The sequence below is a fragment of the Poecilia reticulata genome, linkage group LG8, assembly GCF_000633615.1.
Source record: "Poecilia reticulata strain Guanapo linkage group LG8, Guppy_female_1.0+MT, whole genome shotgun sequence".
Classification (NCBI taxonomy): domain Eukaryota; kingdom Metazoa; phylum Chordata; class Actinopteri; order Cyprinodontiformes; family Poeciliidae; genus Poecilia; species Poecilia reticulata.
The window spans coordinates 6,329,550-6,347,011 of NC_024338.1; the positions used below are offsets into that span (position 1 = coordinate 6,329,550).

At 43.7% G+C, this 17,462-nt stretch overlaps 1 protein-coding gene and 1 long non-coding RNA gene across 5 annotated transcripts in view; one reads left to right on the top strand and one right to left on the bottom strand.

Annotated features, from left to right (window-relative positions):
- LOC103468356 (serine/threonine-protein kinase N1-like) overlaps positions 1-17,462 on the top strand; it is a 47,122-nt gene that overhangs the window by 2,997 nt on the left and 26,663 nt on the right. The window contains exon 2 of one of the 4 annotated variants that reach the window (XM_008415383.2): positions 10,646-10,696. The exons of 1 other annotated variant lie outside the window; for it this stretch is intronic. In XM_008415383.2, coding sequence (XP_008413605.1) covers positions 10,646-10,696 — 51 coding nt within the window. Of the gene's footprint in view, positions 1-10,645; positions 10,697-12,903; positions 13,074-15,508; positions 15,862-17,462 lie in introns of those variants that run through there. 2 more of the 4 variants (XM_008415384.2, XM_008415382.2) reach the window with 2 other exon arrangements.
- LOC108166527 (uncharacterized) lies at positions 10,740-14,548 on the bottom strand. The gene is made up of 3 exons (XR_001776891.1): positions 14,447-14,548; positions 14,188-14,304; positions 10,740-11,285 (listed from the first exon to the last, which is right to left on the bottom strand). It is a non-coding gene; the product is annotated as an uncharacterized LOC108166527 (long non-coding RNA).

Consider the following 17,462-nt stretch of genomic DNA (forward strand, 5'->3'; position numbering starts at 1 on the left):
ATGAAGGGACCGTTGGACTTAAAATGTATGGAGCATGTCTGAAAATTGCTAACTGACCCTTGCACTGAATTCACCACACTGCGTGTGCCCTGGTTCATTCTTTGAGTCTCTGCGACCTATTTCTTGTTCTTGTCTTGTCCCTGTTTATCATCCAAGCTATTCTTTCTTGAGATAAAAATGTGTTGTTGGAAATACCAGAGTGTCCACTGGGTTTTAGACATTCCCTGGTTCAACACACCCAGTCCAAGTTGCAGAACTTAGTGGCACAACAATTAGGTAAATCATTTCTTTCGATCAAGACATGCTAGAGCCAGGAAACGACTAAAACCTGCAGGGCAGAAACAGAGACCAAGTCACTCTGCTGTAGGATTGATCTGCTTTGTTTTGTGCTGAATCTATATAAAAGTCATTTGTCGGTGGCTTTTGCTGAAATTGAGCAGATTCTGCTTGAAATGATGAATTCCTCCTCTCGCGGGCATCGTCGCTGTGGGCCTGGAGACGGGCTGATTGAGATCAAGGGGCCACCTCCGTAACGACGATGGACTGGAGCTGTCACACTGGCCCTGGACGCCTCATTGTCATGATTGCACCTGCTCCATTGTGCGCTCTCTTCCCCCTATTTTTCCTCAACACATCATCAAGGTCGTACTGATGTCTAAAAATGTCTGGAATGACCCAGTTCTCTTCCTCTTCCTCCCCCCCCCTCCATCTGTTAAAACCCTCTTATCCCAGAGACTATCCACGTATAAAGCAGCTGGAGTGCCCGGGTATCTTTGCTATCTTGTTGGCACTCTCTTGCGTCTTATCGATTCGCAGCCTGTTTATGTTTTGGCCCGGCCTCTCCTTCAGGATGTAAAACCCCGGCGACCCGCGAGGCTCTAGGCTTTGAGCCGATTCCACGCACCCTTTGAGGAAGCCCTACGCTCTCCACGGCCATCCTCTCATGAATTCTTTATTCCTGCCTGTTTCCTGCAGTCGATGTCTGGAAGAGACCCCGTAGGCGCTGGAGCTGCTGATGCCTCTCCTCTGTGTGTTTTGAGAAGGAGAAGCGCCCAAATGACTTTTTTATTGATCCTCACAGAGAGTGGAGAGGCAGCCTGGCTGGGCTGATGGTCTCTGGTCACGTGTGTCGGAATATACATGCTGCTGTCTCCAGCTGCTACTGCTATGGATAATAGGATTAAAAGACCGCGGACTTCCACTCCGTCTCTGAGACGGGTGGCATTAGGGCTCGCAGCCACCCTCCCCAGGCTCACGCTCAAACATCCCACCCACCGCCTGCTGCCCAAGTCCAGGATTATCATGTGGACGCACCAATCTGTCTGCCTCCCAGAGACCCCGGGAGACGAGCTTATGGCCACTGATGCATACCAGCGGACGTCTTGGTGGAGCTCGTCTGCAGGACAAGCTGATTTGTCTACATCGGTCTAGGTGAAGTCAAGATGTCTAATGCTGATGCTGGGAATGCCAAAGAGAACCCCAGGGTTCCCAGACAATCTGTAAAAGTCTGGGATTTGATTTTAGTGAAGAAGAAGAAGAAAAATTTCATTTCACAGTTTTGTTCCACAACCCACAGCTTATATCGGCTGCCCTCAACTTCAGGGTCAGAGTCCTGCAACTTTTAGATGTGTCTCTTGTCCAACAATTCAGCCATTTGACCTGAGTCAAATGGCTGAATTACCTCCTCATTATGCTGTCTGCTTCTCCAGAGTCCTGCTGATTTCTTCATTATTGAACGCAGGTATGTTGAAGCAGAAACACATTTAAAAGGACATTGAGACGTGAATTTGAAGATTTCTGGTCTAGATGTTGAGTCCTTAGTTTCTTCCTTTCTTGTGTTCTTTCCTCTCTTATGTCCTTCATTTGTTCCTTTCTGCCTCCCTTCTTCATTTCTTTTTAAAATCTTTTTCTTCTTTTTTTCTCTCTGTTGCCTAATTTGTGTATTTGCCTTTTTCCATGCTTTCTTCTTTCCTCATGTTCTTCCTTCCTTCCCTGTGCTTTTTATTTGCTTTATTCCTTCCTTCTTGCTGCATTCCTTTTTCTTTCCTTGTTTCATTTCTCTTTCCCTCCTTACATCCTCCCTGCCTTTACTCCTAGCTTATTCATTTCCTTTCTCAACCCCTTGCTACTTTCTTTCCTTTCATTCTTTATGTGGCCTTCCTACAATCCTTCCGTTCTTCCTTTTGTCCTTCCTTTCTTTTCTTCCTTGATCCCTTCTTTCTTTCCTCCTTTTTTATATATTGTTTTTGTGTGGTTCTGGTGGCCTTTTTCCATTTTCCAGCAGTAGAGACAGGAAAGGTGGGATGCCGAGGTCGGAACCTCGACGCCCCTTATTTCCTCATTTCCTTCCTGTCTTTCTTCTGTGTCCTTGTTTTACTCCTTCTTTCATCTTACTCCCTTCTTCCTACAGTCCACCTCTTCTTTGTGTGGCCGTTATTCCTTTCTCACTTCCTTCCTTCTGTCCTTACATGTCCACTCTGGAACAATCTGCCGTAAATTGTAGGTGTGATACGTTCCAAACTGAAGGACCGAGAACCCTGTAAAGTTGAGTCGGGAAAAGTTCTGACATGAAAAATGTGACAATTGTCCAGCATCCATTGAAGCAGGCCCCCCAGGTCCATCCGGGTTTCAGTGTAATGGCTCCATTCATCAGGTCCAGTTCTGTTCAGCGGACCAGCCCAGACAGCAGCTGCTGCACCAAGCAGCCTCTGTCTGCTGCAAAGATGAAAGAAGAAACCAACATCATAAAGACATTGAAGAACCAGGATCAATTTCTAATTGCTGGTTACAATGCTTAGTGAAATAATTGATACCCATTATCAGTTATTTGCAACGTGCCACAAATGTGAATGTGTTTCATTGGGGTTTTTATAAGCTGGACAAACATAAAGTACAATAAATAGAATAACAAAGGAACTGGAAAATAAGTAAATAAAGAAACTGAAACTGATGAAAACAATGTCTTGGCCAAACATGAAAAATAAACTGCAACAGACCTTCTTTCAAATGGTTCAGAAAGTGCAATTAGGAATTTTAAATACAATGTAATTTAATGACAAAGTGTGACATTGTTCAGAGCACAAGGCATAGAACTAGACTGAATAGATCTGCCCTTATGGATCGGGCACATTATCAATGATAGCCGATCTAGAATTTTTTCAATATTGGGACTGATACAGGTATTTACATCGGATTAGTGCATCTCTAATTCAAATACACAAACAGGGTTTTTCTTGTTGAGGTATTTTTTTTTTGGCTCCAGTGGCCTTTATTTGAAGATGCTACGACAGGAAAGTAAGTAATGAGAGAGAGGGAAGACATGCAGCAAAGGTCATGAGGCCGGGCATCGAACCTGCGACAGCCACGTCGAGGTCTAAAACCTCATCACGTGGAGGAGGTGCTTAACCCCTACGCCACCACAGCACCCCGACACAAACATGTTTTGATCTGAACCTTTCCACTGTAGACTCTCTCGCCCAGTCTGCACTCTTTCTCTGCCACTAACAAACTTAGCTCTGTTCAAGGAAAGCTGCTACCACCAGGGGTGTGTTACGAGAGCGCTCTGGTGCCCATTCCCCTCCATATGTAGCGCATGACATGTGAAAAAGTTTCTTATCCGGTTAGAGCATTTTGTTGCACGTCCGTACATGAAAGTGTGAAATTGCGACACTTTGTTGGCCTTTCGTTCAACAATAATTTTCTTCTCGACACTCTTCCACAAAGGTTGTATATGTGGAGCGCAAAACCAAAAGTTAATCTAAGGGTAGAGAGCCCCGCCTGAGTTTTGGATCTCTGCAGCTCCTCCAGAGTTAACATTGGATCTCTTGGCCACTTCTCTGATTAATGCTCTCTGTGCCTGGCCTGTCCGTCCAGGCCTCCGCAAATTATGAGTTGATGACTGACAGTGCTTTATGGCATGTTCAAAGCTAACCTAATCCTGATTTAAACTTCCCTACAACTTCATCCCTGACTTATCGGCTGTGTTTCTTGGTCTTCATCGATTATTAATGTTCTCTGCAGCTTAAATTACACACTGGCAGACTTTATTTACATTATTCACAGATGTGGTTGAAGGTGGACTGGCCCCCTCTGGGTTGAGGTTCAGTCTTTGCCTTTAGCTCAAAAGGAGCTGAAGCTTCTTGGTGTCTTGTTCACAGGTGATGGGGCTTTGTCTGCAGTGATGTGGACTCTGTTCCGGTCCGTTGTGGTGAAGAAAGAGTTGCGTCAACAAGTGAAACTCGATTTTCCACTCCCATCTACATTCTGACCTCACCAACGGTCATGAGATATGGATCGAGAACAAGATCCTGGATGCGAACGGCCAAAATGAGTTTGAATAAGATAAAATTTTACACATGTTGACTATTGGCAAGCTGACATTGGGCTTTATTAGGAGCTTCAGAATAAAGGGGGCAAAACAGTTGTTAGTATTTTTATTTCTCAAAATGTTTGAGAGCCGTTTCTCATCTCACTTCCACTTCACGATTCTGATCCATCCTGTGCTGTGTTGGGCTACGGCATCAAATCTCAATGAATTAGACAGAATTTTGTGGTTGCATTGGGAGAAAATGTGAAACTGTATACGAGCACTTTAGCAAATCCCTGTAGAACGGGATCACAGTGGCGAATGCGCTTTACTGAATGACGGACCTTAAAGTCAGAAGAATTGATTAAAGGTGTTAATAATCCACGTTCTGCAACCTCTGCAAGCCTCCTTTATATAAAAAAAGCCATCTTGGTTCTCTCTGCGAATGAGTCAACAGCTTACACAATCTACCTTGGAATGTGTGTCCGCTGCCCCGTTAATCCCCCCAAATCCCTCATATTCCAGATAAATTCTGTCGCCAAATCTCCTTTTGCCGTTTTACAACGTGCAGCGGCGCTTTCGCGCTCATGCGCAGTCCCGGAGGACCCTGACGGAGGCGTCGTGAGGCGGGTCGAACCGGTGAGAGCCAGGGTCTTGAGGACCACCTCCAACCCCCTTCGAGCGCACATCTGTCTGCCGCTTGTGTGCGAGCATGTGGCGACCGGCGTCCGCTCCGCAGCTGGAGGAGGAGCGGGCAGACATGAATGATGCCTTTTGTCAAAGACTATTTTCTCAAGAGGCCTCGGTGAGCGGTTGCATGTTTGCGCTCCCAACTTTGTCCATTGTGATCACTGCTGCAGCAAACAGGCGGCCTGTTGTGGAGTCATAAGACGGCACGAAGCTCTGCAGCATGCTGACTGGATCTGCCTCTGTCTGTCACATAACAGCAGCTTTTAAACCTGAGAGAGCTGAGGGAAGAGCAAATCAGGAAAGAAAAGAAAAGATATTCACTTCTATACAAATTTAAATGTAAAATGAACGACTAGGCCTGTCATGATAATACATTATGCTGGGCGATAAATTGTCCCACATATTGCGATAAACGATGAAGTTGTTGTTTTCAAGTCATGTATTGATAATGACATGAAAATGGAAGTTCGCTCTCTCAAAGACCTACAAAAAATAAATGATAAGTAAACAAAAACACTAACACCATAACTGGTAGATGTTTAAATATCCAAAATAAAAGATGACAACCAAAAACAATTAATAAAAAGAGAATAAAAACCACGTGCAATCAAAATCAAAGATAAAATGAATTATGACGTATCTTTAAGAAAATGCTCTTCAAAAAATATGTATAATCAGGAATTTTAATTTATTATGCAATTAATTGATTAATTACTTAGTACGACAGGCTTATGAACAACTAGTGTTTCCATGACAACCCCAGTGGATCTATCATCCAGTGGATTTAAACAAAGTTGTTCACCTGTAGTAAGTAAACGAAAGACCTGAAATTATATCAATAAAAAAAAAAAAACATAAATTTGAGCAATTTATGTTTTTATTTTTTGGAAAGACCTATCCTTTATGAAGTAATGTCTGATGAGCAGCATAACAAAAGCAAAAGTTATTTGTGAATAATGTACAAGCATAAAAATGAAGCTTATAAAATAACTAATGGTAAAACATTTAAAAGATGCCTTCATGCATCTGTAAAGCTTTGTATCATACTGGTATGACAGAATCTTCAAAGGTTTACTTTTAGATGTCACTCATACAGCAGACCTCCAATATGCCAAGCAGAACGAACGGTGCAACCGGATTGGCTGCTTTGAAAACTCCAGCCAATAGCATGTCAAGCAGCATCGCAGCTATTATTACAGCTTCCCAAGCTGAAATGTAAAAAATATTTTAGTAAATTTACTTGACCAAAAATGAAAAATCTGTAAACACTGAACCGCCAGTAGGTCAGGGGGTTGTCATGGTTGCTTTTGTAAACGATTCACGCTTATTGAAGCGTATTCAACACTTTACTGCCATCTAGTGGTCATGGTTATTCCAAACGACCAGATTTATATCTGTTGAATTCGTAAACAATATCTATTTAGCTTTTAATCTTGGGAGTAAAGTAGAGCTTATATTTATTAATTGTTAATAAATCCAGGCATTAAGTGGTAAAGATTGGACTCTGACTGTGAGCCATGCTGCTCCATGATGTTCTTGCTTGTCTCAGTCTATTTTTAGTGAGTGGCACACACACACTGTTCCCGCTAACACGGAGGAACTTCCCAGCAGAGTGGGTTAAATGAGTTTCAGTGTAGCGTTCCTTCATGAATGTTCCATAACTCACCGTCTTACGCCCCCCCTCGCCCCCCCCGAACCTCAGGATGAAGAACTGAAAGTGAATGAGCTTCTTCTGGACCCGATCCATTACTACATCCCTAACTCCCTGGGCCCGATCCAGACCCCGATGTTGTGTAAATCATTTAGGATGTCCGCCGGAAGATCAAACTGAGGTTATTAAAATGTCGACTCGGGTCTTCCTGCACTCTCCAACGAGTCAACGACGTGCTTTACGACTGTGCTTAGTGCTACAGCAACATCCCGGCGAGTCGCAGGCAGCGGTCGGTGTTGGGAGACGGGGAGCGGAAAATGCCCCCGATGTGTAATGGAATGGCTGTGCAGACGCGACGGTAATGGACATGGAAGATTAAAAATGAATCTGGCAGCAGGGCCGCTCTGTAATGCAGATGATTATCTGTTTTTACTGATGCCGGCGATTACGACAGCGCTAAGTGGGAGAGGAAGAGAGCAACAAGTGTCTTCAGTTTGCTTTGTCCTCCGACCGTGGAGATCTTCAGGCCAGCGCTAAGCGTCTAGCCAAAGTTAATAAAGAATGGTTTCGATCAAAGTGTATTCATGCCAGAATGGCCAAGTCTATTAAATCTTATTGGAAATCTGTGGCAAGAGCTGAAAATGTACGCTCTCCACCTAATCTAGTCAGTGAGCTCCTTTGTGAGATAGATGAGCAAATGTTTTAGCTCACAAAGCTGGCAGAGACAATGACTTATAGCCGTAGTTGCAACAGAAGGTGATTCTAGAAACCTTTGCTTCAAAGAGTCTAAACCGAGACGCAATGCAACGACTTTCAGACCTTGCATCATTTTCCATCTGCTTGAAAGTGACGTACAAATTTGTCCCAGTGTGTGATGGTTAATGGTAAATAGCCTGGACTTGTACAGCACTTTATCAAGTCCAGAGGACCCCAGAAGCTCTTCAGACTACATTCAGTCATTCACATACTGATGTTGGCAAGGGACGTCAAACTCCAGTCCTCGGGGGACGGTGTCCTGCAACTTTTAGATGTGTGCAGGTCCAACGTACCTGAATCAAATGACTGAATTACCTTCTCTTGCACTCCAGTTCTCCATTCTCCTCCTAATGACCTGGTGGGTTGCACTTTGAAAAACGTCAAAAATATGCAGGGCATCGACTGAAGAACTGAGGTTCATCAGTGGCTTAAAGGGGTATGAATACTTTGCAATAGCAGAGAACCGATTACACCGTTATGGCCAATCATCGATCTCTAAACAAAATAAAACTGACCTGCTGATTCCTATTTTGTCAGATATCTTTTTTTGTTTCATCTGAAAGTTGCTAAATATAGTGAAAAAGTTGCCAACAGTTGCTGCGTTTCCATTACAAATATGCACAAAACCTTGTCGATGTTCCGCTAACGTTGTAAAAACACGTGTTTCCCTTAAATAAGAACCGCAATTAAAATCTCATGTTTGTTTGTTCTTAGGTGGATTATTAAAAAAAAAAAAACATGGCACATGAATAAGGTCAGTTTCTCATTAAAGTGTTGTCCGATTTCTTAAAACTAAGGAAAATCGGGCCTATTTATTGGTGAGCCCCTACTTTGCAAGGCGCTGTAAGTTGCACTCTAAAGGGCTGCCTCGTTGCTGCTCTAAATGGCAACCAACCATTTCTTCCTCTTGTGTGAGGAAGAAACTGTTATTCTTATCAGCTTGTTTCACTTTTATGAGCTCAGGACTGTTGGGACATACTGGGAACTGCTGAGGGTGGCATCGCCGCCCAGCACCCTTCAGATCCCATGAAGACTCGGTTCTGCTCTCCTCTTAACCTCAAACCTTCGAAGCAATGCTCACAATATCACATGGCATCTACACAGCAGTGCAGTATCTCTTCTTATTGCCTCAAGTGATCACAATCAGAACAAGAGAAATCTTGTTTTTGACCGCTTGGTGGTAACATAACCCAGGTGTGTCGCAATCAGAAACAGGAAGGCGCGAAACAACAATCGGAGGCTTTTCATAAAGAAAGAACAATTCAAATTCAATGAGATTTAGAAAATTGCCCAAACAAAGTCCACGACGAAAAGACACCAAATACATTTAAACACATGCATGCTTCTGTTTTCTTCATTGACAGCAGCAGACCAAAGTCAGTGTCAGCTATTTTCACAAGCACTGCTGAGCCCCGGGTTCACGCGACGTCACAGAACGACTTTGGGAGCCAACCAGAGTTTGACCTGCTGGGCCCAGTGTGAGCAGCTGCGTGGCTCCCTTCCTTTGTGCTTCTCTGTTCCTGAGTAATAGCAGCAAAAATAGAACCGGGAGAGGAACACAGCTCCGGACTCTCAACACGTCTGGATCTTAAGCGACACACTTTTCGGCAGTTCGCCTCTCAGAACTGAGGGACAGTCAGTGAAATATGAGTAAACAGAAGTAGCCAACATGTAGTCTGTGGCAGAAGTGTTTAAAATCTCATGACCTTTATTGACAGTTTGTCATGTGACGACCACAAACTTCAATGTGTTTTATTAGGATTTCGTGACATTTTTTGCTGCAATCCCAGCTGCGTTCTACCAGTTGTACACATTCAGAGACTGAAATTGTAGATCTAGGCTTTGACTTGGCCATTCTAGCTGCAGTACGCTTTGACATAAACCCTTTTGTTGGAGCTCTGGCTGTATGTTTAGGATTGTGGTGCTGCTGGAAGGTGAAATCTAGTCTTTTGCTGCGTCTATCAGCTTTTCTTCCAGGATTACTTTCTTTCTATTAACATTTCTGCCTCTCCTGAAGAAATGCATTGCTACAACATGAGGCTCACATCATCTTGGGTCACCATGGGGACTGTGTGTACAGTCCTGGTTTTCCACGCAGGGCAACTTCCTCCACATGTTTGCTGTGTCCCCTACATGGTTTGTAATTTCGCTAACTGAATAAATGAAAGTTGTGAAGCTGTTGGTGTATCTAAATGTGCTGTACTCGTGCAGAGCTATCAAGTAAATTTGTAATTTAGTGCATTAAACGTTTTTAGTCAATTCAGCGCTATTTTTCTGTATCGGATCGTTATCTGCCTATTCTATGCCTCAGATATTGGTATCGGATGTGAAAAAGGTGGATCGGTGCATCCCTGGTTCAAACGGCCCAGTTAAAGTCCAGATGTAAATCAGTTAAGAGTCGACGGATTGACTAGCTTGAAAATTGGAGTTCACATTAAAGCTCTCCATCAAAAGGAAGAATGACCAGAAATGTTTAAAGCTGGTAGAGTCTGAAAGGTGTACGAATTCCAAATCCAAATAAAATATATCAAAGGTTCGCACAACGTAACAAATATTAATAGGTGCAAGAAATTTCCAAGCGCTGTTTGTGGGCACTAACCTCATATTCAGCATGTGCGGCTTATCAATCCTCTCATCTAAGACCAAACAATTAAACAACTGAGCCGTTTCCCCCTCAAAAGGCCAAACTGCTGCTTTAGCCGGAGACTTAGAGAATTAGCAAACATATTTCACCCAAGTATGTCGCAGCAAACACGGGGCGTTTGTTTGGTGTTCAGTGAAACTGGCCCGCATATTTCAGCTCGTCCCAAAGTGCAGTCCGGCCCGCTGTGTTGACATAATGAGAGGCAACGCTTCTTCCTGTTGCTACTCTCAACATGAAGCTCAGGCAACAGCTCACACTGCTGTTTTATTCATCACCAGCAAGTCAAACTACATTAGGCCTCTGTGTTTGTAGGTTTGTGGGAGTTGACATGAACACAGAGTTAATTCTTGATGCTCAAACTTTTGTGTATTATTTATGCTTTCTTCCATGGTATCTGTCACTTTGTTTCACGAGAAGTGTGTCTATCTGCGTGTGTTTGTGTGTGTATACAGAGATTAACCGACCCCTCCCGACGCTCGCAAACGTCAACCTGAAAACAAATTCCCTCACCCCCTCTTAACCCAAATCCGCGAATAAGGCTGTGTCCAGACGGTGACGTTTGAGCAGAAATTAAAGTTTCTCTTTATTCGCTCAACAGCAACCAGGAAATGCTGACTGGAGGCCTGGAACTGGAGGTTATGGCTTTAAGGTCCAGCATCTTCCCACTAACACACCCATTTGCATCACCCGGCATGTCTGCAAAAGTCCTAATTTCACTCTCAAACACATTGTTATATTATTAGTGAAGGTACATCTTTAAAAACTAGAGTTAGTTGAAAAGGCTGAATATTTTTTGTGACCCATTTCAGAAAGTGAAGCTCAAGTACAGATTCAGTCCACAGTGATAAATGTGACCCTTGATTTCTTGTTGTTTTGATAATCATGGCTTACAGAAAAACCAAAAATTGAGTGTCTCACAAAATGACATTACATAAGATCAACAAGTAAAGATGTTTTAAACAGAAATGTCAGGCTTCTGAAAACTGTGTTCACTTCTATGCACTGATGCTCTTTGCTGTGGCTCCTTTTGCATGAATTGCTGCATCAGCGCAGTGTGCTTGTTCTGCTGGAGTGTAATGGAAGCCCAGGTTGCTGTGATACATGTCCTCTGGTCTTCTGCATTGCTGGGTCTGGTGTCCTAACAAGGGACAGATGACTGCGTTGACAGTGGAGTTTATCAAAGCCATCAGACCAACATCACCAGATGACATTGAACCCCAAACTGCCCCTTATTGTGCCTGCAAAGAAGTATATTTAGATGAATGGTAATTAGGTTAAAAGCTGTGCATCAAAATCCTAAAGGAGGAAAAAGAAGCGGAACTCAAAAAATAAAAACAAACAAAAACAAAACAAATTCCTAAAACTATTTTCAAAGGATTCCAAAGGGGACCCATCAGTGAGATGTCTAGTGTTTTTGTAGACTGTTTCAAAAAAAATTGTTTGGGCAGTAGCATGGCCTTCCTACACTATTCTGCTCGATTCTCATCTCCCTTCCATGCGGCGTCTGGGATTTTTCTCATTGAGCTCAATTTCTTACGATGGACTTTGAATTGGATTATAAACGATGACATCAGGTTTGTGGGCTGGAGTTTTAAATTGTGGTCTGCTTATCTGGGGTTGTAGTTTTCCAACGGCAGCAGAGGAAGTGAGTGAAGCCTGTTTTGGCCACAAATCAACATTAACAGCCATCTTGTTTGGCTTGGCATTTCTCTCTTTGCAGTGGGGGATGGTATAAAATTTATAGTGTAGCTTCCTTTACAATCGAAACATACGTCACAACCAGACATTAGCGATCAGATCCAGTCCACACATCCTTACCAGGCCTGTTAGGCATGCTTGATGTCATTATTTCTGATGGTCTGGTGGTAGTGCTGCTCCATGGGGTGAAGATGGCTTCATGAAGGACTTCCATGGGCTAGGAATGACATCTGATTTTGTAAACCTGCTTTGCCATTCATCCCCAAACAATTTCAGTGGAATTCAGATCATGGGGTAAACAGAATTACCCAAAAGAAAGACGTTATTCTCCTGGAGGAAGTCCTTTTGTGAGACGGGCATTGTGAACTGCAGCGTTGTCCTACTGAAAGACTCCGTCATAGCGACGCAGACAAGGGGCCTCGGTCAACAGGGATGTTTGACGCCCCTGTACAACCTGAACCTCAATTTTTCCAATGGAGAAAAAAGTACCAAGGTTATAATGGAGCCTCCAACACTGAGAAGATCTTGTCATTTCAGTAATGCTGGAATACTTTCTCCCATCTCCCCGCCCCCAATGTTTGTCGAGTTCACAGGGTTTGAGGAGACATGGACTTTTAAAGAGTCGTTTGGTTTCTGGGTTCAGGTCAGAATCTGTAAGGATTTTAATTTAGGTTGAGGATCTATCTCTAGATAGATAAGCATATTCTTTCTAAAAAAAAAAAAACATAAGACCTTTTTGTTTTTGACACTGGGGACTCATGTCTCTGTAAATGCCAGGCAGAGAGTGACGTAACATGAAACCTGCCTTGTGTTTTGACTTTTTAAGGCTGTGGTAAGCTAATGAACATCCTATTACAGTTGAAGCGCAGTTTAAACTTGAGACAGTTATGTTTGAACGCTTAAGCTCCCTGATGAGGAGGAATAAAATGATTTGACCTGATTTCAAAGCACATCGGACAGTGCTTCAGCTGTAAGTGCTTCAGCTGTAAGATCTGAAGCACTGTCCGATTTGTTGACATATAGACATCGTCTGTCAGACTGCAACTTTAAGAGCTGTGGCTGTAAAAAGTGATGTGATCTTAGTTCCTGGTACTGTGGTCAGCTCACTTTTAGCTGCTGCCTCTATTTCACTGTGTGACTGTGGGCATCACGGCAGGTCTCGGACATGTTCAAGCGTTCGACTGTCCCGTCTAAGCGTTGCAGTGACGATGAGGATGGCTCGGATGTTTGCGTAAAGGAGTGAGTGGCAGTATGGATGCATGGGGGCTGCTATCTCTGCAGCCGCCACTCCAAGGGACACAGCAGACTGCAGGAGGCCCAGCTGCTCGGTAAGGATGTAAATTTAATACCTGCTCATACATGCGCGGCAAGTTAATGCCAGAGATACAGCAGACGACGAGGCCCGGTCCGCCGCCTGTGTGCTGCACTTCATGTGATTTCACTTCCTATTCCCTTTACACCAGAGTAACAAAGAACTGAATGTGCTACTTGTCTTTCTGCCTCGGCCTGATTGTGGGCATTATTTCATGAGAAATATTCAGTGTGGGCTTCAAGGGCCCGTGACACTGCACTGCACAGTGTCTGAGTCAGATGAACTCTTGATCTGCACGTCTCAGGCGGACAGGAAGAGGATAGAAATCCGAGAGAAAAGTGGTCACAAACAACCAGTCAGAGCTTCTCTCTGCCAACTGATTACTCTTCACCTTGTTTGATTTTTTTGCGAGTTGCCACTTGACTTGGAAGGTGTTGTCTAGATGGGACGAAGTGAAAGACTGCAGGTCCTTCCCCCCCAACACCCTAACTTGTTGCGCCACAGTGCTGGTCAGGTCGCTGAAAGATTTTCCTTAACAAAAACCACAAACCATCATGGTGCACAACTGCCTGTTTCATCCTCATAAGTCTACTCTGCTGTACGCGTTACCTAAAAGCCTGTGTGACGTAAATGTCGTCATCAGTACCAGCCCACAAAGACTTGCACCAGGCATCCGAGTGCAGCTCTGTGGTTTGCAGCGGTGTTGGGTGTGTGTGTGTGTGTGTGTGTGTGTGCCAGGAGTGAGATTAAAGCAGATAGCAGTTTTTTTTATCAGTTGGTGGCTTTAGCACACATTAAAAGCTGAAATGCTTTGAGACAATAGATGTTGTTCGTCTTCAGTTTTGGAGTTTTAGTAAAAGTCAGAGGAGAAGAGGTTCAACAATGATCGCTGAGAGAGTCGGCCACTGACCTGTCCCTGGGTCCTGTTTTCTATAAAGTAGTAGAAGTATATTTTTGTGATGTTGTGAGTCAAAGCTGTTGATGTGCCCTTAATACTCACAGTCAAAGGGTGGTGCAAAACAAACAACAAATAAATAAAACTGGATAATATAGCTCTCTAAGAAATGTCTTTATTTATGGTGCGTTCTCACCAGCCCGGTTTAGCTTTAATCGAACTTCCGTTCATTTACCTAGAAAGTCTGGTTCGCTTGGGGAGGTTCGGATGCGCAGTCAAAGTCTGACGTGGACCAACAAAGCGAACTCTGATCCGCCGACACACATAGGTTTCGGTTCCTCTGACGTGAACTCTGGTGCAGTACAAAAACACATGTGAACGCCAAGCAGACCGGAGAGCACTCCAAAAGAAAGAAGCAGACTATAGCGCAGGGCATTGCGGGTAAATACAACCAAAATAAACTTGTGTGTTGCTAGCGCTAGCAAGAGAAATACCTCGGGGTCTTTTGCCAAACAGTAATCTTCCAACTGCTAAAATCTGACGCCACTCCATTTTTATGTGTTGCATAAAGAAGGAAGTTGTGTCTTCTTTGGCGTTTTCTTCAGAGGTTTTCTTGTTTCCTACAGTGGTTCTTGGTGCAGCGCCACCACAGTCCAGATGGGGGGAGAAGTTTTTCCATTGGTTTGGTTCGCTTGAGACAGTGCAGTGTGAAAGCTACCCGCACCAGCTGAAAATATTACATTTTCAAACCGAGTCTGCTGGACTCTCAGGTGTGAAGACACCATGAAATATTTACTTCTTGTCCTCCAGTGTTGAAACCAGCTCATTATGGCCTCTAAAAGAATGACAGCGTGTGTCGCTGTCATTCAGCTCAGCTAAAACTGGAATGAAATGACAATGCAGGCTTGTCCAGACTCAGAGAGGCATGTCACGGCATTTAGGTAGCAACAGTCTGAATTATTATTGTATTTCTGCTATGAATTAAAGAAACAAGATCTTTGATTTAGATTTATGTATAACCCTAGTATTTTTGCTTGAGGTCATCATACATTTACAATCACAAACAATCCATCCATCCAACCATTTTCTTCCACCCTTGTCCCTAGTGGGGTCTGAGGGGTGCTTTTCCTATCTAAAGCGAGACATTTCGGGCGAGAGACGGGGTCACYCTGGACAGGTGACCCCTGTCCAGGGAATCACAAACCAATTTAAGTCAAAACAGTTGATTTTTTTTTTTTTTTTGTCAATTTTTTTTAAACCCATTTCACTGTGGTCTGCGGTGGCCTTATGACCTCATCTATATTCTTGATTTTCCTCTGTTTTGACTCTAATACACATTTGATGTGAGTAATCTGTCCTCCTCTCCCCTTCCCTCTCTCACACACTCCATAACATCCACGAGCATGGCCTCTGACGGTCAGAGCGAGCGCGTTCTGTCACAACAGCCTGTCTCTGGGCTTTGGAGACCCGGTAGCAGGAAGCAGAGTGACTGCGATCTCTCTCACTTACAAAACCCAGGCGAGCGTGTGTGTGTGCACAGAGTGCACGACGTCTCGCTTTCTATTTGGCAAAGAGCAGAACAGGAAGCAGCGAGGTGGGGCGGCCGTCTCTCTGCTGTTCTTTCCTCCTTTTCTCCATCTCGATCCCCTCGCTCCAGATTTAGCCCTGCGCGTTTTTTGTTGTTGTTTTTTCTCCTTTTTTGATTCATGGACATCCTGAATTTTGAAGAGGCAGGAATAGCGCAATAAGTTTGCCCGATTGGTGTCAGAGCCTTGCTGCGCGAGTGTGCGGTTGAGTTAGGCCAGCGAGGAGACCAGCGATGGCCAGCGAGGCCTTACTGGAGGACCTGGTGGGGGATCAGCTGACTGACTCCACGGTACCCGGCGACCAGAGCGACGCGGAGTCTTCGGTAGGCGACTTCGGCCAGAGCAGGGCCTCGACTCCGCCACCTGCTTCTGCCTGCGCCTTCTTTCCATCCTCAGCTATGGCCGTCTTTTTCTGTCAGCTTCCTCGTTCTACTTCCTGTCAAAACATCTGCTCTGCCGCTGCGAATCGATTGTGGTGTTTTGTGGCTTTGAGCGGGGTGATCTGTCGCCCCAGCTCGCTCCTGAACTGCTTTGTTGGGGAAACACGAAGGATTAAGTTGCATTGTGCGCAGCAGAAGTGCGTCAGAGCAACAAAAACTCTCCCTTCCTGTCGTTCGTGGTCCGCTGCTGGCTTCACTTTCTGTGCTGCCACGAGCCGCCTGCCTTTTTTTTTTTTGCCTACATCATCAGTGCTAAAGTGTGCCAAAGATACGTGTTGTAAAAATAGAGATGTTCTGTAGCAGATCACTTGGTTTTGTCAGCCTTTGACCCTTTGATACCAGTTGCAGCTGATTCTAATTTTTCTTTTAAGAGCCATAAGAAAATATCACCTTCCTAAAATAACAGCCTAAAAGTGTTTTGTTTTTGTGTGGCCTAAATCATCTTTTCGAAAGATGTTGTAGCGATTTTTCTTTTTTTTTTTTTACCAAAATCACTTTTGGGAAAAAATAACTTGGGCCAATATTTTCGGAGGGGCATGACATGAGAAACCCTTTTTAGTGACACTTTGTATGATGGGTTGTTCATAAGATTGACATGACACTGTCATAAACATGACAGTGTGCACGTCTTCACAAGACAGATGACATGAAGGCGTCTTCATGAATGTTTACGACTGTTGTCATGAAGTGTCATTCAATAAATAATGACACATTTAATGCAAATTTGCATTAAAACTTGTATTGAAAGTCCATTAAAATGGTCATGTTATGATTATGACAGTGTCATGTCAGTCTTATGCACACCCTATCATATAAAGTGTTACCCACTTTTAAACCTTTCTGTTGTCAGCCGTCATAAATTGATTTACAGTTGTTTCTCTTAATGTAAATTTTTATCAAAAGATAAATACTATAAAGAATAAAAACTGAAGAGTCATTTTTTGCTAAATATATATTCTTTTCAGGAATAAATTATGATGCCCCTACATTTGATCTTACTTAAAGCTGTGACATTCACACGCAGGAAAATCACATCAGGGTCACATGATTAGAACATTGTCACTCAGCGTTTTAAAGAGAGTTTGCGGCTCCTGACTGTTGAAGTGAAGGAAAGCACCATGGTGGGACCTGAGGATCTGAACGGAGATTTTAGCAGCTTATGAGTCCGGTAAGGGATGTAAAAACGTTTCAAAAGACTTTGAAATCACCTGCTTGATTTTGTGGACAGTCTACAAGCTGAGGATGATCCAAACCACTGCTAACAAGCCTAGAAAAGGTTTTCCCTGAGCAGTTCACACGATGTGGACTGATGAGTCTAAGATTGAACTAAACCAAAAAGGGACCTGCTTGGTTTACGCCAAATATTAAAGGGACCTTAAAGTCAAAGAATGACAGAAAACTCTCTGGGTTTGACACCATGACCTTCTGAAATTATGCTGAACCTTCAGACCGGGAACTGAACCGTGTTTGTGTGTGTGTGTGTG